Source organism: Hyaena hyaena, unplaced genomic scaffold (assembly GCF_003009895.1).
Source record: "Hyaena hyaena isolate Hyena2069 unplaced genomic scaffold, ASM300989v1 scaffold_113, whole genome shotgun sequence".
NCBI lineage: Eukaryota > Metazoa > Chordata > Mammalia > Carnivora > Hyaenidae > Hyaena > Hyaena hyaena.
Window position 1 is genome coordinate 1,389,340 of NW_024080745.1, and position 20,256 is coordinate 1,409,595.

The window sequence follows — 20,256 nt, forward strand, 5'->3', positions numbered from 1 at the left end:
CGAGCTCCTTCTCCTGCCTTAGCCCTCAGTGCTGAGGAGAACGTGAAGCACTATCGTGGAGGTTGAAGACCTCCTTCGAGAAGGCTCAGCAGCTGGAGGAAGCCCACTGACCCCATCCCCCCCCCCAACAGATTCCATTTAGAGTTGGGGGACCAGGAGGGGAAAGAAGAAAGGGAATGCAACCAGTTACTCTCCCTGGGTCCTCTGGCCTGGAAGCAAGCAGGGAAGGGACAGAGAGCTTTTTGCAAGGATGCATAAGGGTCCTCAGGAGCCCTCGGGGGTCCTCAGGTATTAACCTCTGGATCAGCTGCCGAACTCTCCATGTGCCGGTGATGCCAACGGCTGCGTCAGGAAGCTGGGAGGCATTTGTTCACCCTCGAGTCACCCAGGTGTGCAGTGATTTAGAAATTCACCAAGCTTCATAAGTTCTTGCTGGCTTTGGAGGCCCCCCTGGGTGCCTAGGTGAGACCTCAGAGGGTCCAAAGGAAAGGATGAGACAGAGGGAGAGCCTCTAGGGAAATGAGGGTATCTGGCTCTAAGATTTGAAGGCTGGACTGGGGAGGGCAGGTTGGAGCATTTAACTTGAGGACCTTTTCAGTTCTCACCTGCTGAGAATGCTCTCTCACCAGTATTGTATGGGCCACAGGTGGCACTTGGCTAGGGTAGGATGTGTAAACGGCCCTTGAGCTAGATATGGATTCGAATCCCACCTCCGCTCTTAACCATCATTAGGACCCCAGCGAGTTCCATAACCTCTCCACGATCATCCTCACCACTAAATGGGGATGACAATAACAGTCACTAATTAAAAGGGTTATTAGGGTCTTAAATGAGTCTTAATCCACGTGGTAAATTGGGAACAGCACGCAGCACATAGTAAGTGCTCAATAAACGTTAGCCTGGATCATTACGGTTAGATAGCGAGTAGAACTTTCTAAGCACTAGGTCTGAGAGCCCGGGACTCCGTTGCCAAGGGAGATGAGAGAACCTTTTCAAATATGGGAGCTCTGGCCCCGGGGATTGTCCAGAAGCGGAGTCTCGGCGCCTGCCTTTCCCTCACCTCACTCCTCTGACCAGGGGAAACCCAGCCGCGGTGGCAAGGGCGCCTCGGTCCCCTGAGCCTCTCCGGCTCGTCCCCGTCTCCCGCGCGCCTCCCCAGGGCCTCCCTCCCGCTGTTCCACACCTGTCAGCCTCCCCGCAGCCTCCCTGTGGCCTGAGCCCTGGGCCTCGGCCGCAAACCCTCGGCGCCCTGGGTTCCGGCTCCCCGTGCATTGCGTATCCCCAGGCTGCTCTCGTAAACAAAACCCGAGCGTCGGAGCAGCCCCGCGGGCAGGCGGGCGCGGGAGCCCGCTCGGCGTACCGCCGGCGCGCCCCGGGAGCCCCGGGAGCGCCAAGGGGCGATGGTGGCGGCCGCGGCGGCAACAGCAGGCGGCTCAGCTTTGTTATGAATAGATGAAAGAGGCCACCTACACAGTAACCCAAATTACGAGACCTTCCTCCTCCCTATCTCCCCGAATCAAGAGGGGAGGGGAGATGGGCGTGGAGGGAGGGCGGGCGGGCAGGAGGCGGAGGGCGGAGGAGGAAGAGGATGAGGAAGGGGGCCAGTTGCATCCCACTTTCACAATGGGAAAGTGAAACGCACAAGCGCACCCAACCTCTCCAGCCCTCCCCGCCTGCCTCGCTCCCCTCCGCCCGTCCCCTCCCTTACCCTCCGCGCCTCCCCGCGAGCGCCAGCGCTGCACAGAGGAACTCTCCGGAGAAGGAGGGCGAGGAGGAAGCGACGCCGGAGCGCGCAGGGCTTGCCGCCGCCGCACAGGCTGCCGGAGCGACCCCGCCGCGGGCCGCCCTCCCTGCTCTCCTTCCCGGGTGAGCCGCGGGGATGGGGCGGCCGCGGGAGCCGGAGCGCGCGCAGGAGCCGCCGCCGCCGCCGCCCGCGTCTCCGTCGCCGCGCGCCTGAGTCGCCGTCGCCGCCGCGCGCCCTGCCCGGGGGCGGCCCCCCCAGCCCCATGGAGGTCTCCCGGAGGAAGGCAGCGCCGCGCCCCCCGCGCCCCGCCGCGCAGCTGCCCCTGCTCGCCTATCTGCTGGCGCTGGCGGCGCCGAGCCGGGGCGCGCACGAGCCCGTGTGGCGGTCGGAGCAAGCCATCGGAGCCATCGCGGCGAGCCGGGCGTACGGCGTGTTCGTGGCGAGCGGCAGCTGCCTGGACCAGCTGGACTACAGCCTGGAGCACAGGCTCTCGCGCCTGTACCGGGACCAAGCGGGCAACTGCACGGAGCCCGTCTCGCTGGCGGCCCCCGCGCGGCCCCGGCCCGGGAGCAGCTTCAGCAAGCTGCTGCTGCCCTACAGCGAGGGGGCGGACGACCCCCAGGGGCTGCTGCTCACCGGCTGGACCTTCGACCGCGGCGCCTGCGAGGTGCGGCTCCTGGGCAACCTGAGCCACAGCTCCCTGCGCAACGGCACCGAGGTGGTGTCGTGTCACCCGCAGGGCTCGACGGCCGGCGTGGTGTACCGCGCGGGGGACCAGAACCGCTGGTACCTGGCGGTGGCCGCCACCTACGTGCTGCCGGAGCCCGAGACCGCGAGCCGCTGCAATCCCGCGGCGTCCGACCGCGACACCGCCATCGCCCTCAAGGACACGGAGGGACGCAGCCTGGCCACGGAGGAGCTGGGCCGCCTCAAGCTGCGCGGGGGCGCGGGCAGCCTGCACTTCGTGGACGCCTTTCTCTGGAACGGCAGCGTCTACTTCCCCTACTATCCCTACAACTATACGAGCGGCGCCGCCACCGGCTGGCCCAGCATGGTGCGCATCGCGCAGAGCGCCAAGGTGCTGCAGTTCCAGGGCCAGGCGGCCCTCGACTGCGGCCACGGCCACCCCGACGGCCGGCGCCTGCTCCTCTCCTCCAGCCTGGTGGAGGCCCTGGGCGTCTGGGCCGGTGTGTTCAGCGCGGCCACCGGGGAGGGCCAGGAGAAGCGCTCCCCCGCCACCACGGCACTCTGCCTCTTCAGGATGAGTGAGATCCAGGAGCGCGCCAAGAGCTGCTCCTGGGACTTCCAGACGACCGAGCAAAACTGCGTAAGTCCTGGCCCCGGGACGCCGCGGGGAGGGCTCCCGGTGGGGAGCCGCCGCCGAGGTCGGGCGGGAGGGAGACCGGGTTGCCATTTACCAGGTTCGGGAGCCACACAGCCCGGTGGCGGCCAGCGGGCCGTTTTCACGGGGCCTCGGAGAGCTCTGGCTACTCTACAGCACAGCCAGAGGTTCCCAAAGGGAGTGTAAAAGGGGAGGTGGAGAGGGTACGAGTTGGGCTCGAAACTAGTGACTGCATCCCAGTGTCATCCTTCTCCGTCCAGACGACGCTTGTTTGGGGCTGAGCCTCCGCACGCAGCCTCCCCGCTCCCTTCCCTAATCACTTCCCCAGGTGTAGGGTCTTAGCAGGCAAGTGGGCTTGACCTTTCTCAACTCGGTCGCCAAACACAGCGCCCTGGGTAGAGAAGTCGGTGAACCGAAAAGGCGTGCTGCCACACCCCAGCCTTTGCGCACCCCCCCCTCCCTCCCCGCAACACATGTGATGTGGTCTGAAGAGTTGGTAGCCTGCTCAACATGGGTCGCCGCTAGCCTGGAAAAGGGGCTCGTGCTTGGTGGAACGGAACCCTCAGCCTGACCTAGTGCGAGGGCCGGCGGCTGTGGCTCTGCTGTGGGGGCTCCGTGGTCTCTGTCGGGGGTGGGGGATGAGAGGCAGGGGAGGTTGAGGTGGCTTTGTGGATAAAAGCTTCAGCGTGCAGGGGAGGGCCAGGTAAGATGTTGGGGTGCAGCAGGCAGTTTCTGGGCTCCTCGCTGCTGGAGAGACTGTGGGGCGCAGAAGCCCACCCCTTGTGTTGTGCCCAGCCAGCAGGGCTCAGGGTTCCCCTGGGTTCCCAGGGCAGCCGCAGCTTGACTCTTGAGATTGGCAGTTCTTTGACTGGAAAATAAAGAGGCGGTTCAAGAGGGTCCAGTTGATGGGGATTATGGAGCCATTGTGTACTTCTCAGAGGCCAGTTTCCTTCCAAGGCTGCTGGCACATTGACTCCACATATGGCTCCTGAGAGGGGAGCCTGCTGAGAGCCTCCTTTATAACTGGACAGAAATCAAAGAGCAGAAATTAACGGCTACAGGTGTTGCCATTGTTTTGGTATAAAATGCGTCAGAGACGCAGGGGAGAAGCCTCCACTTGGCAAATGTGTTGTGTTGAGACATTGTTGTGTGAGCCTACAGGAGACCCTGGCTCTAAGGTATGTTAATATGTGTACAGAGAGAGACACTCCCACCCCTTTCTCTGCAAAGCACATCTTTCCAAATAGTAGTCCTATTATTCAGAGAGAAAAAAACCCCTGAGGTCTTTTATGAGGTTCCTCAGATGGTCATTTGCTTTTCTCCCTCCTTGCCTACCCGTTGTGTGCCGGGACACACACATCATGCCTTTATTTAGTTACTGCTGTAATTTTTTAAAGCATAAATAACAAATGATGCTCCTTGAATGCCTTCGTCCTGCCATACACACATATATACAACACCTACTTTTATTAGATCCTTATAATCTAAGAGCTCCAGTTTGGCAGAAATCATTGCCTTCTACTCCTCTGTTGAGAGACTTGAACATACCCCCCACCCCCCAATTATGACTTAGTGCCAAGCTTTAGGCATACTTGGTCTCTGGGGTTAATGACAAGACAGCTCAGAGGCCCACAGCAGGTAATAACAGTGGAAGTCCAAGCTTTGCCATCTGACAGCTGTGTAGATGTGCGGAGCCAAAACATTTCTCTTGACTGCCTCTTTCTGCCCGTTGGGTCCTGGAGGACTTAGTTCCCTTCCAAACCCAGCAGGCATCCTGAGTGCACTCCCAGTCTGCGTTTTGGCGTGGTCAGGTGTTCACACTTACTCTGGGATAAGGAGGGAAGGGGAAGGGGGTGGGTCGGAGGGCTGTTTATCCATCTCCTTGGGAGCTTCTGGGAGAGAGAGGTCCCTTGGAAATCAAGCCAGAGGTAAATACACGCTGCCAAAAATCTGGAATTGGAAAAATAAATAATTAAAAGAGGTCCCTCCACACCATTTCTTGCTGCTGTTTATCAAGAACTCCCAATGTGCTCAGAGCTGTGTGTTCTGAAAGACAGGGTCCCTACCTCCTGAGCTTGTCATCCAAGTTAAATAATATACTCTGCTTCAAACAATAGCATGTCAGGGCTGCACAGGTGGGAGCTTGGAGTTTTGCATTTATTTTTTCACGTAAGTAAATTCCTTGCTGCTAGTATGCATTAAAAAGCCTTAATGGAAGTGAATTTCAAGAGGGGTTTGAATGAGGGAAAAAAAAAAGGTGGTCGTTTCGATGAAAAAGCTGACAATTTTTCTAACCTATCAACTAGGCAGATAAGATACTCAATTCAACAAATATTTGTTTGACGCCTGCCGGTGTAAGCGATGCTCTGTGCTGGGTGCTACTGATTTTGCCACTGACAGGACAATGACCGGTTGCAGCCCTGTTTAATGGGGTCCTAGGATCAGAGTGCCCCTGGTTGTCACTCAGAACAATGATGTCATTTGATTGCATTTGTTCTGCATTTTATTTTCAGGTTTTGAATGTATTTGGGGAAAGGCATGCTGAATTCCAGGTGCCTGAAACAAGAGGCTGACTTGAAACACTCTAGAGGGAGACTCGATAGAGTCCAACAGCGATTCCTTTCGAGTAGACACAGTAATTGTAACAGTAATCCACAGGCAGTGAGGCCCAAGCGGCTGGATTTTCTTGCCTTCTCCTCTCCTACTAGATGGCTCTCCTATTTTCCATCTTCAGTCAACCACAGGGAGCAGACAGGAGTCCCTGGGCTGTGTTTTCTCTTCTCTTGGTTCTCCTGCTAAGGATGAATTTATGAGATGGCTTGTGCAATGAGTGTGTACGCAGCTATTTACACTCTGGGTTGTGACTTTTTTGGCCCTGTCACCAACTTTGAATCCCGATCACAGTGATCGCAGGCTAGCCTCAGCCTGCACACGTGCCAAGGTGGCTGATTTCCGTAGGACCCCTCTCCAGTGATCCTATGAAGTATTTGTACAGCACCTCCCTGTGTATTATTTCTTTTGAGCCCCTGATGAGTCTGAAGGTGAATCTGTGAGGAACATTCCCACTCACCAGATGAGAAAGCCCAGGATCAGCTAGGTAACTTGCTCAAGATAACAAAATAAGCGTCTGAGCCTTCCAGCTTAAACTCAGGTCTTGAAGTGTCTACTTCTCTCTACCACTCAAGCGCTTTTCAGACTTGCCCTTGAAAGTCCTAATTAAAGAGGAAGGAAAAAGCCTCCCGGACAGTGCGGGGTTGAGGCTGGAGGCTGCCCTTTGAAGTGTTCTGAAACTTAATGTGACTTCTTTTCCCCATTCTGTTCCATAACCTATCTGTGTGCTTGAGCTAACATAGATTTTTTTTAATGAATACTTTAAATTCTGTACAAGTTAATTAACTTCCTCCCCCTCTGAACTCCTGCTGTCCCTGGCACACCAGTTCACTCATGGAAAAGTGGACCCGAGTTTTGAAGTCTGATCGTTCCACAGATACGTGGCTGCCATCGTTGGGTCCTGGAGTTGCTTGTGGTCTCAGCATGGCGGCCACCCCTTCTGTAGACACTGAGGGTAGTGTGGTTTTTGTTTTGTTCATACTGTCAGCTAATAGGACTGACTCTTGCAGTTCATTCTATGCCTTGTGGGGAGGCACACCCCTTCTTCCACACTCACACAATTCCAAAACCTGATATAATTTAACTGTCCTGTAGACAACCACAAAACACTCACATGCTCTCCGGCAGACAGTAACCCAAGATGCTTCTAGCCATCATGTGCAGCCTTGTGCATTGCCTCTTGACCTCAAAATCCACAGTCTTCCTGTGATGTTTATTCCTCCTGTAGTTTCTATGATGACCCTGTCTAGCCATTTTGCAATCTGTAGACTAGATGGCAAATTTTACCCCCGTACGTGCATATGAAATGCCAGGGTAGATTTAAAAAACCAGACCCCCATTTAGAGGGGGGAAAAAGCAATCATAGCTACTGTCTACTGGGTAGTTACAATGGCCAGGCTTTGTGCTAAGCACTTTACATGCCTTATTTTCCGTGGATTCTCCCAGTCTCCCAATGAGGCAAGGACTGTACTTATTATGACTTTATGGGTGAGAAAACTGAGGCCTGGAGAGCTTTGGTTCAGTTCCACAGCTGCTACATGGCAGATTTAGAACCTGGATGGTCTGACTTGTCCTGAGCTTTTAGATCACTGCCATGAATAGTCCAGCACCTTGGATGTTGGTGTTGATCCTACAGTCCACGGAGCAAGCCAGGCCCTTGCAACTGCTCTGATAAGATCAACTGTTTGTGGACATAAGACATGATAGACAGAGGATCCTTGACTGTGAACTGAGTTTCTGGATTTACAGACTGGATGACCTCCAGTTCAGACCCTAGGAGGGTATGAGCTCCTTAGCTGTCACCTGCTTTGGCATTCTTTATATTCAGGCTCACGAAGGCCATCGAAGAGACCAACAAGGCCTCCAGGAGCTGCTCCTGGATTTTGTTCTTGGACACAACCTAGCTCAGGTCCTGAGTCCAGAGATCTCAGCCTATTAAGTCTGGGTTACCTGCACTTTGTCTTTATTAGTAGCCACAGTTAAAATGCAAGCCCCAGAAGGTCAGGAACCTGTAACAGTTTGTTCTCTGTTGAACCCAGAGTACCTAGCATGTAGTACCTGACACGTCACTGGGGCTTGAGAAGTATTTGTGGAATTAATAAATGCAGGGTCTCGGAGCATCATGTTGGAAACGTTTCTGTGTTTAGCAGCAACGTTTTCCTGAGTCTGGCCACTTCATACTCCCTTAACCTTAGCCATTGGCTTTTTTTAATTGTTAATGTTTGTTTCTGAGAGGGAGAGAGACACCGTGCATGAGCAGGGGAGGGGCAGAGAGAGAGGGAGACACAGAATCTGAAGCAGGCTCCAGGCTCTGAGCTGTCAGCACAGAGCCCAATGCAGGGCTTGAACCCACAATCCGTGAGATCATGACCTGACTGACCCAAAGTCGGATGCTTACCCGACTGAGCCACCCGGGCACCCAACCACTGGCTTTTTCTTAATGTGTGCATCAGGGCCTCTCTCTTCCATAGTCCTAAGCTCTCAGAGGTCCTTCACCCCGCCAGCTCTTCCCAGAAATCCCCATTTATTGGAATAGCCAGGCCTCTGGTTTTACCAATCTGGGACTTCGACCATAGAAACCTGGCATGGTTGGAACTTCTATGGTAAAATGTAATAACATCTGTGATCATGCCTTTCAGTGACAGGAGGAAAGGACTTTATGTTCTAGAGCAATGGTTCTCAAAGTGTAGTGTCCGAACCAGCAGCATCAGCATCACCTGGGAATTTTCTAGAAATGCACATTCTTGGGCCCCATATCAGACTTACTAAATCAGAAACTGCGTAAGGGTAGGATTGGCAGTCTGGTTTAACAAGCCCTCCAGGCGATTCTAATACTACACTCAGGTTTTAGAACTGCTGTGATAAGGTGACACAGTTTGCCTCGTCTTTTGGCCGAGGCACCTAGAATAAGAATTTGTCCTATTTTTTCCGTTTCAGTTTTACCTAGGGCCGTATAAAGTAACCGGCTCCTTCCACTACCCGTATATTCCTTACGCTTTCATTATTGAGGTATGATTAACATAATGTTATATTATTTTTGGGTGTCCAACATTGATTTGACAATTCCATATATTAGCTAACACCACAATAAACGTAATCACCATCTGTTACCATACAGTGCTGTCACAGCATTATTGACTGTATTCCCTCTGCTGTGCTTTTCATCTCCGTGGCTTAGTTTGTACCTCTTAATCCCTTTTCTCTATTTCACCCATTCCCCAACCCACCTTCCTTCTGGCAACCAGCAGGTCTCTGTATTTAAGAGCCTGTTGCATTTGTTTTGTGTTTCAAATTCCACATATAAATGAAATCCTATGATCTATTTTTCTCTGACTTTTTTCACTTAGCGTTATTCCCTCTAGGTCCACCCATGGTGTCCCCAATGGCAAGATCTCATCCTTTTTTAACAGCTGAGTAATATTCCATTGTAAATGTACCACACCTTATTTATCCATTCTTCTATCAAGGGCCCAGGGGTTGCTTCCATATTTTGGATAGTGTTAATAATGCTGCAGTAAACACAGGAGTGCGTATACTTTCTCAAATTAGTATTTTCAATTTTATTAGGGTAAATACCCAGTAATCCAGTGGAATTACCGTATCATATGGCAATTCCTCTTTTTGAGGAACCCCCATATTGTTTTCCACAGTGGATGCAACCATTTACATTCCCACCAACAGCGTGTGAGGGTTCCTCTTTCCCCACATCCTCGCCAACACCTGTTGTTTCTTGTGTTTTTAGTTTTAGCCATTCTGACAGGTGTGAGGTGATACAGCACTGTGGTTTTGATTTGCATTTCCCTGATGAGTGATGTTGAGCATCTTTTCATGTGTCTGTTACATGCCTCATACTCTTCTAATTGCTCAAAGCAAATACCTAGAAAACCTTCTGAAACCTTTCCATTTGGGGGCTTGCAGTCTGAGTCTCAAGAACCTAAAGGTCATAATTTAATTAGCTCCTTCACTCTTGTATACAGCAGTCTGTTTGCATTTCACTCCAGAATGTGGTGGGGGTTTCTAGAGTCTTCCACACTGTTGTACATAAGAACCAGTTCCACTGTTGAAATTTCCATGTTGAAATTCTCGGAGGACACTGAGGGGACGGGCATGAGCTAGAGAAGAGACTGCACTTTTTTTTTTTTTTAAATATTTTTTATTTATTTCTAGGAGAGAGAGAGAGAGAGAGACAGCGTGAGCAGGGGAGGGTCAGAGAGAGAGGGAGACACAGACTGAAACAGGCTCCAGGCTCCGAGCCGGCAGTCAGCACAGAGCCCGACGCGGGGCTCGAACCCACGAACCGCGAGATCATGACCTAAGCGAAAGTCGGACGCTTAACCGACTAAGCCACCCAGGCGCCCCTCGGAGGACCTACTCTTTACAGCTTCAATCCTGATATGAATTTCTATCTTAGGCATAGTCGGTTGCTTGAAACAAACATCCACTTAAGCTCAAATAAGGGGATGAGGGTCTTAGTGGAAAGGACTATGTGGAATTACATGGAAATGTAGGAATAGGAGAGGTTACTGTGAAGTGGTTACATGCACAGACTGTGGGCCCAGGTCAACTGGGACCGAAGCTGCCACGTACAAGTTTGGGACAGTGAGCAAATTATTTGACCTTTCTGTGTCTCAGTTTCTTTGTCTATAAATAGGCATCATATTTGCCTCATTGGGTTTTTGTCTGGATTAAGGAGTTGATGTGTCTTGGATAAACACCACCTGACCCATAGTAAATGCTATGTTTGCATTTACTGTCATCGCCATCATGATAATTACTAGTAATATGATGGGGTTTCCTTGGAATTGGAAGGTCTGGACTCAGGGCACCTGAGAGAAGCTCAGCAACAGGAAATGATGTTCATTCTAAGGTTTCACTGCCAACATGACTTAGCATGGCTGCTTTCCTCTGTCCTACTACCAGATGGCCTCTTCCTCAAACATCTGCCCCTCACACCCTCCACCTGAATACTACAGACTGATTTGATACCCATTCCACCTCTTGATAACATTTAACCTTTTGTATTGGCTACTTACTGGCAACAGCTCTCTGTATTATTCAAATTGCCAAGAAAGAGGTAGCATTGGGTCCAACTCAACTTTTCACATCTGATTAAAGCCCTGTTCACAGTAGGAGTTTGTTGCCCTTAGGGTACTGTCCCTTGGTCCAGTCAGAAGAAGGGGATCAACATGGCCCCCAGAAGGCCCAGGGGGCAGATTCCCTGAGAATGGAATGGTGAAAGAGCTGCATCGTAACCATCATGTTGCCTACGATAGCATGGCACCAACTCTGCCTCCCTTTAAGCTTCTTGACGGTCTCTGTCTTCCCTGAACATGTGGCACGTAGCTGATAAAGACTAAGGTCGGGGCGCCTGGGTGGCTTAGTCGGTTAAGCGTCCAACTTTCGCTTAGGTCACGATCTCACAGTTCGTGGGTTCAAGCCCCACGTCGGGCTCTGTGCTGACTGCCAGCTCAGGGCCTGGAGCCTATTTCAGAGTCTGTGTCTCCCTCTCTCTCTGACCCTTCCCTACTCATGCTGTCTCTCTCTCTCTCTCCCAGAAATAAATAAAAATATTTAAAAAAAAAAAAAAAAGACTAAGGTCTGTTCTGAAAAATCCCAAGGTCTGCGAGGGGACAATTTGCAGGTATGACGGGTCTAACCTGTTTGTGGGAGCAGGAACATGGTAGTGTTAAGTGTTTTGTTTCACTTTTTTTAATAAAATGTGCTCATAGTATTTTTAGTTTTCATTTTTATTTTGATGAAAGTGCGAATTTTTATACTATCCCAAAACTAAATAGAATTGTGACCTTTTCTTCCCCACAATCTATAGTTGAGTTTCATATTGGTTTGTCTACTCATAGTGACAGATAATGTTCTCCTTGGGGGAGTTATGATGGGGATTTGACCCCAGGAATCCCAGCCTCACTACCCTGGCCAATGCTATCACGCAGAGGTCAGCACAGCTCTCCTGCAAAGGTCAAATCATCAATACCTCAGGCTCCACCTGCCACATACAGTCTCTGTTGCATTTACTCAACTCTGCTGCTATCGTGTGAAAACAACCATAGACCATACATAAAAACCAACAGTGTTCCAATAAAACTTGATGCACACTGAAATCTGAATTTCATATAATATTCATCTATGAAATAGTCTTCTTTTCATTCCCACCCCCCCCCCAGCCATTTAGAAATGTAAAAAACTATTCTTAGCTCATGAGCCATTAAAACAAACAAAGGAAAAGGGGCAGTGGCTAGACTTGGCCCCCAGGTGGTAGTTGCCCATCCTGCCATAAGGCAGAGGGTGGGTGTAAAACAAGCCTTCATGGCGCCAGGAGAGTGGTGAGAGAGGAGGCAAAAAGAAGCCCTGGGAGCGCCTAGAGGGAGCGTCAAACTCAGGCTTTAGAGGGTGATGCCGGAGTTGCGTCTTGGAGCCAAGTGGAGGAGGCTGGGAAGGGAGTTCCAGTGAGAGGGAACAGCTTGTGCCCAAGCAGGACGTTGAATAAGCTTGGGAACCGCAGGTAGCTCACCCTGGCTGGGGAGTGTCCAGAAACGAGCATGTAGGGCCAGATGGCCACGGGCTTAATGAGACAGGCCAAGATGGCTGGATCTTATCCTGATGGCTGGTCATTTTCAGACTTTCCAAACCTGGACTTTACCATACATCTTAACCAGACTTCCATACGAGAAAAAGGTTGGCATATCATCATTGACTGCTATTCTGGGTGAGACCAATGGCCAAGTGCTGGGACACAGCAGGCAGCAGGGGTTGGGAGGTCCCTTGCAGCCTGCTCCCCCCTCCCCCCATGACTGTCCCTGAGGCATCTCAAAGGAACATGTAGGACTCTGCCGAACAGGGTGTGAAAACCATGGCCGAGGCTAATGGAGGACCGGGGCAGGCAATTGCAGACACGATCTGATTGTGTCCCAGAGAGATCACTCAGAAGACGGGAGAGGCAAAACAGCTGATGAGAAGGTCACTCACTGCTTCAAACGAATGATTTCTTGAGTGTCTATTATATGCCTAGCACTGTGTGAAAATATTTGTCAGTGGTAAGGAGAACAGACAACATGTAGCAGGTAAGTTATTTTTATATTGAAATGATTGCACTTAAAGAGCACCTACTGTGTACCAAGTGGTCTAATTATTTTATGATATTAAGAGAATATTAACTCCTTGAATCCTCACCACAATTTATGAGGTGGGTAATATTATTCCATTTTACAGATGAGGAAACAGAGGCACAGGCTGAGATTAGGACTGTGTATGAGCTAAGCAGGTGTTGGGGAAGGTTCTGTTAAAGGTTCTCCCCAGGAAGATGAGAAAGGATGGATGTGGATGTCCCTGTGGAGAACGGGGCTACGAACACTCCAGGTCACACTGGAGAGCTCAGAGGGGAACGGCATGGTCCGCTTGAAGAACAAGGGTAGCGTGGCTGAGTCCTGGGGAGGTAGTGAGGGGAGGAGGTCAGAGAAGGCGGCAGCAATGGGATCCTGTAGGCCTCACAGGCTATGGGAAAGACAGGATATATATATATATATATATATATATATATTTAAGTCTATTTATTTTTGAGAGAGGGAGAGAGAGAGAGAGAATCTCTGTACTGTCAGCGCAGAGCCCAACGCTGGGCTGGAACTCCCAAACTGTGAGATCATGAGCCGAAATCAAGAGTCAGACACTTAACCGACTGAGCCACCCAGGCGCCCCAAGAGGATGTTTTATTCTTAAAGTGTAGAGGAGCCTTGGCAGGGCAGTGAAATGATTGGATCTGAATCCCTAGAGAACGGCCATTCTGTGGGGCCTGGATGGGGGTTGGCCCTGGCGGAAGCAGGAGGACCCACGGGAGGCTCCTGAAGTCATCCAGGCAGGAGATGATGTCGCGTGATGGCAGATATGGAGAGAACCCCATGGGACTCTGTGGATCGCAGTAATCCAGCTGAGGAATGCACACGACCTGAACCCAGCTGGTGGCAGTGAGGGTGGAGAGGACACATAAAAGGAAACAGCTTTTTAAGACGTTGAACTGAGAGGTTTTGATGACCGGTTAGAAGACAATTTTGTGCTGATTTTGTAGATGCCTTTGGGACACTGAGGAAGAGCCACCAAGCAGGCAGTTGGCAGTGAAATCAGAGATTGGGGAGGTGCCAGGCTCTGTTTTGGGCTCAACACAGTGCTATTTGGGCTGTATGTGCCTTGAGGGGAGTGGCTGGGGCTGTCTGTGTTTCCCAAGCATCATAAGACTGTCTCACACCTAGGGGCCCTCCATAGATGTTTAACACACTGAAAAAGTGTTCTCCATTCGGTAGAGAAGATGATGATTATAGCACAGTGAGCTTAGAGCTTCCGAGAGGGGGTGACGTGGGAGCCATGTGGATAGGAAGCCAGGTATCCCAGAAGGAAGGGCATGTCCCTGAGAGGGAGTGTTCCCCTAGCAAGCCCCCACCCCACCTACTTGGTCTTGGAAGAGTCCCCTTGAGAAGCAGATTCTCAAACACACCAGGTATTCCTAATCATTGCTCATTGACATCTCCCTGAGGCTCCTTTTTCATCAGTAGCTCATCGTAAAAATTGGATTCCAAGTGCTGACCCTTGCTTCTCGGAGGCAACAGGAAGGGTACGTAGCCCAGAGCAGCCAGCAGCTGTTAGTTGTCACCGACATTGGTGACACCTGTGTGTAGCCATGTTCCTGTGTCCTCTACCCCAAGGGCTCCTCCCTTCCATGGAGCCCTTGTGCTGTGGACTTCTGTGAAGCATGTGGGTCCTTCTCAGAATAATGGCTTTGGGTGCATAAAACAGAGAATTACAACACGAACCAATTTTGTTGATACAAAGATACCTCAAATGGTGTTTTTCAATTTGAATTACAGTAATATATCTTAACACACTAAATAGCAAGATCTAGCAACAGTAACTACCATAATTTCAAAGTAGAGATGAGCATAAATGATATTTTGAGATATCTGAATAACTATAAAATGATATGGAAATATCTGATTTCTTTTGGTGACAAAGTCACAGGTTCAATTAATACTACTGTGTCCTGCATTCATAATGAAAAGAAATGCTACATTTCAGTTGGAGTTAGCTAAAATACAGTTGACCCTTGAACAACATAGGATTGAACTATGCAGATCCACTTGGATTTTTTTTAAATAAATAAATGTAAATGTCTTTTCTTATGATTTTCTTAATAACGTTTTATTTTCTCTGGCTTTATCTTTTTTTAAAAAAAGTTTTAGTTAACATACAGTGCAATATTGGTTTCAGGAGTAGAATTGAGTGATTCATCACTTACATGCACATCCAGTGCTCATCACAAGTGCCCTCTTTAATACCCATCCAACCCATCCCCCACCTCCCCTCCATGAACCTTCAATTTGTTCTCTATCATTAAGAGTCTCTTGTGGTTTGTTTTCCTCTCTTCTCTTCCCCCCACCTTCCCATATGTTCATCTGTTTTGTTTCTTAAATTCCATAGATGAGTGAAGTCATATGGTATTTGTCTTTCTTTGATTGACTTATTTCACTTAGCATAATAATTCTAGCTCCATCCACATTGTTGCAATGTGTGTATATATGTGTGTGTGTGTATATATATATGTATGTAATGGAACATATATATTCATCAGTCAACGACAATGACATCTTCATTCATCAGTCAACGAACATTTGGACTCTATAGTTTGGCTATTGTTGATTAATGCTGCTATAAATATTGGGGTGCATGTAGCCCTTTGAATATGTATTTTTGTATCCTTTGGGTAACCTAATAGTACAATTGCTGGATCATGGAGTAGTTCTGTTTTTAGTTTTTTGAGGAACCTCTATACTGTTCTCCAGAGTGGCTGCACCAGTTTGCATTCCCACTAACACTGCAAGAAGGTTCCCCTTTCTCTGCAGTCTCACCAACACCTGTTGTTTCTTACGTTGTTAATTTTTGTCATTATGACAGGTGTGAGGTGGTATCTCATTGTGGTTTTGATTTATATTTCCCTGATGATGAGTGATGTTATATAACTTACTTTATCTTAAGAATACAGTATGTAATACATATACAAAATATGTGTTAATTGACTATGTAAGGCTCTAAGTCAACAGTAGGTTATTAGTTAAGTTTTGAGGGAGTCAAAAGTTATACACAGATTTTCATTGGCACAGAGGGTTGGTGGCCTTAATACCTGTGCTGTTCTAGGGTCAACTGTAACTTATTTATTTTATCCAATTCCATGTATTCCCTGAATTCTATCCATGAACTGTGGATCTCCATGGAGCAGCACCCCCCCCCCCAAACCATTCATTTCTGTTACTAAATGTTTCTGAAACCAGCAACATGAAGTATAAAGTGTTGGATTTTCTTTCAAAAACTCATTCCATTGACTTTATTTTATAAGAGGGGTTTATTCCCACTTGTATTTTATAGATCAAACAATTGTCAAGAGCAAGTGCTCCATAAATGAGAGTTGGGCTGGTGGATGGTAGATAGGTGGACAGGTGATGGTGGATGGAAAGAAGCCTCAGGCAGGTTAAATCATCTGCCTACGACTCACAGCTTGTAAGTGATAGAGCTTGAACGTGAGCCCTCATTTTTTAAACTCTAAATTTCTTATTCTTTCTATTCTTCTATGCTACCATTATACTATTTTTAAAGAGTTAACTTGATGCAAAGCCATGTTCATAAATTATGCTGTTCTAATCATGAAAAAGGAGTCCAATTATTCTTTTTTTTGGTCAGAGAACACTTAAAGTACTTTGTTCACATGTTAGAGTCATATTTTAAGTAAACTGACTCTGTAGACTGCCTGCAGACTGAGACAGCAAGAGATCCAGAAACTTTCTCTTAACGACTTGTCGATGAACTATGGATGTAAAATTTAGAGAAGGCCAAAATGTATGATAGTGGGAGGTTTGGGGTAGTTTAATATTGCTCCCTAAGGCAGAGCCAAGGTCCAGTGTTTACAAGTACAAAATTTGGCTCAACTGAAGAACTCTGTAATGATTAAACCTCCTGGTTTCCTGATAAGGTATTGACTGAAAGAATTCAAACATTGATCCATGTATTTATTGATGCATTCAATAAACATTTATTGACAACCTACTACATACCAGATGCCTAGGTATATGTTGCCTTCAAAGTGCGGAATCAGATAAACTATTGTTAGAGCTTAGAGTCTACTGGGAGACAGAGAACAAATACAATTTTAAAATAATCTTGAAGTAAAAAGCGGAGTGCTAGGATTCATAATAATTGGGACAAGGATGGAATGAACTATAGTTATGTGTCCATGAGGAGGTGACTTGGATTTGAAACCTGAAAGATTAGAAAGGCCCAGCCTCAAGGGAATGAAGCATGAGGAACTAGAAGTAGCATGTGCAAAGGCCCAGAGGCAGAAATATGGTAATGTGTTAAAAAGGCTGAAAGAAAGCACTGTGGGAACTGAAGTGGAATGGAAGAGCGGGGTGGTAGAATGTAAGTCGGCAGGGATGAGCTCAGGTAGGATCTGGGGAGGCACTTGGATTTAGTTCTAAGTGTCATGGGAAGCCAGTAAAGAACTTTAGGCAAGGGAGTAACACCACTTGTTTTTTATTTTATTTTTTTAAAATTTATTTATTATTGAGACACAGAGCATAGCATGGGAGGGACAGAGAGAGGGAGACACAGAATCTGAAGCAGGCTCCAGGCTCCAAGCTGTCAGCACAGAGCCTGACGTGGGGCTTGAACTCATGAACTGTGAAACCATGACCAGAGCCGAAGTCGAATGCTTAACCTACTGAGCCACCCAGGTGCCCCTGTTTTATATTTTAAAGGGTCACTCTGACTGCTGGTCAAAAGAAGATTGTGGGTTGGAAGGGAGAGACCAGAAGTCTCTTGGAGTAGATGAAGAGAAAGATGAAGGCTATTTAGACTGGGTGGAGGCTGTGGAGATGGAGAAGACAGATGAGATTGTTGGCAAATCCAGCTGAGATTTTTCATGTATGGCTGTGAGGGGTGATGGAGAACAAGGAGCCGAGGGTGACTGGTGGTACCTTTCATCATGATGAGGAAGACTAGGGAGAAACAGGGTTGGAGTCCAGAAACATCTAGATCATCATTTTCCAGCTACTCTGAACCCTTGTGATAGACTGTCCTGACTCTCAAGGAAAATGATGCCATTTACTTAGTATGTAGAGATGGGGACAGAGCTTTTGTACTAGTCAAATGATGGGATGGGGACACTATTGGCATTTTATGGACCAGGGTCTGGGATGCTAAAAGTCTTGTATCATGCAGGACAGCTCTCATAATGAAGAAATAATCCCATCCAGAATGCCAGGAACATCCTCATGGAAAAACATTGGTGGACTGAGAGCTTTTCAACTCTAAGAATGTAGAAAAATGCATTTTTCCCCATACTGTCAGCCATTCATCTCTTTTTGTGAATTATTTGAGTCAGGGTCTTTTCATAAGTAATGGACTGAAATTAGCCACGGGGAGCAGATGGAGATTTCCAGGAGGAAAGGGTGTAAGCAAGAAGAAGGAAGGCGAAATCTTGGAGAGCAGGACTTTGCTGGTGGGTAGGGCTTTGTGGACACTGAGAGCCTTGAAGGGAGGAGAGAAGGTGGAAGAGCAAGTGTGAAGGTTAAAATACAAACTTTGCTCTCTGTTTCCTGTGTTTCTGCTGTGTGCCGCCTGATGCTTGCTGGTGTAGAGGCTGTCCAGCTCTTCCCCTAAACTTCACTTCTCCACCCCTCGTGCACACTTTGAACTTTTCCTTTTGATCATTTGAGTCCCCAGTATAAATTCTTCCTTTAGACGGTCAGAGAAATGCCATAAGCTTAGACTGCAAGCCATGCTATATACTCTAAAAGAATACAGAAAAGCAACAGGAGGCCTGATGGCTAATTAAACCACTATCTTAGGTGAAAAACTGTTCTTTCCATCTCTCTAGCTTAATAAAGGTCTTTTTCTACTTGTTTTCACATGCATGGCTTCATTTGGGTCTCACAGCAGTGCCCACGGCATGTGCACAGAGAGTAGGGCTCCTGCTAGGATTTCCCAATTACCAGTGGGCCCCTGGTCAGTTATGGGAAATGGAGAAGAAACTGTTCAAAATAAGTGGATACCAAAGGAGAGCAGAATACAAGATTAACTGCCCAAGGGGGCAGTTTATCAAGGTATAAGTCATTGATAGGCATGCAGTTGGTATTTTTGGTAGCCCCATAAGAAAACACCAAAATGAACAAGTCTTTTTTTTTTTTTTTTTCTTTTTTAGCAGGTTGGGAGTAAAAGACTTCACTCTTGCTGGGTCCCTAACACCTGAGTCCGCACTTCTGTGCACATTTCCTGCAGCTGGTCCCGTAATAGTGTGGCTGCAAACACCCTGCAAAGCCTTGATGAGTCAGGCCACCTTTCATGTGGTGGGAACAAGGCCACAGGGGTACCCAACTCCAGAGGGTGCCCCTCACCCCAGCATGCATGAGTGGTGCCCCCTGGAGTTGTGCAGCGCACATTGGCTCTGTTTACCATCAATGTAAGGTAGTATAACTGTGCTACAGGGGGGTGAAGCCGTTTCCCCTTGTGATAGGCCCACCACCTGTGTGCGCACACACACACACACACACTAGCACATATGCCTTCACAGTAGCCTTGGTTCCACTTTGGTATGTGGAGCTCAAGCCTCTCTCTTTTTCGTTTGATTTATTTTTTTAAATTTATTTTTGAGAGAGAGAGAGCACACATGCAAAGGAGGAGCCTGAAGCAGGCTCTACACTGTCATCAGAGAGCCCAATGCGGGGCACGAACTCGTGAACCATGAGATTGTGACCTGAGCCAAAGTCGGACACTCAACCAACTGAGCCACCCAGGCGTCCCCCAAGCCTCTCTCTTTTGGAGTCCAAACGTTGTTTGAGACGAAGTAGCTTTTTCCTCAAACTGGGAAGACTTTCCCTTCAGAGAGGGCTAACGCGTAGGCATGACGTTATGGTTAGACATGGCAGACGGCAGAGAAGCAGAATGACAGCCTTGAGGGAACCAAGAAAGCCCAAAGGGGAGACAAGGTTTAGAGCTAAATCAAGATTGGATTTTGTCATGAAAGGCAGAACTGGCAAGAGCATCATTACAAGGCATTAACCTTGTTACACACAGACGAACAAGCAGAGACTGGGATTCAGAAATAAATTACACATAATAAACTAGACAGAATAGGCTGAGAGCAACATTCGTGATTATGCCCTAAGGGGAGAGAAGGGCAAGATAGAAAATAGGCCAAAAAAAAAAAAGAGTAAGAATAATCTCTGGACACAGGGGGCCGACCGCACTATTTCACCCCTTTTTCGGCTTGACTCCCTAGGTATTAACTTCACTTTTGTGAGGAGGTTTCCCTGAAGGCTGTCTTTCTTTTGTTTTCATTTGCTGAAATGAGCATAAGAAAGCCACTCAGAGGGCCCCTTTCTCCGTTCACAGGGACTTGTCCATTTCTGTGTGTTACTAGCATAAAAGAATTCATTCAGCCAGAATAGCCCTTAGAGTTTACCTGAGGTCCAAGCCTGCTCTTTCCTATTTCCTTCCAGGCTTGCTGTTGTAA

At 48.6% G+C, this 20,256-nt stretch overlaps 1 protein-coding gene across 1 annotated transcript in view; it reads left to right on the forward strand.

The window, feature by feature from the left end:
- Window positions 1-1,958: 1,958 nt before the first annotated feature.
- PLXNC1 (plexin C1) overlaps window positions 1,959-20,256 on the forward strand; it is a 145,086-nt gene continuing 126,788 nt past the window's right edge. The window contains exon 1 of the mRNA XM_039236627.1: window positions 1,959-3,071. Coding sequence (XP_039092558.1) covers window positions 2,007-3,071 — 1,065 coding nt within the window. The 5' untranslated portion in view covers window positions 1,959-2,006. The remainder of the gene's footprint in view (window positions 3,072-20,256) is intronic.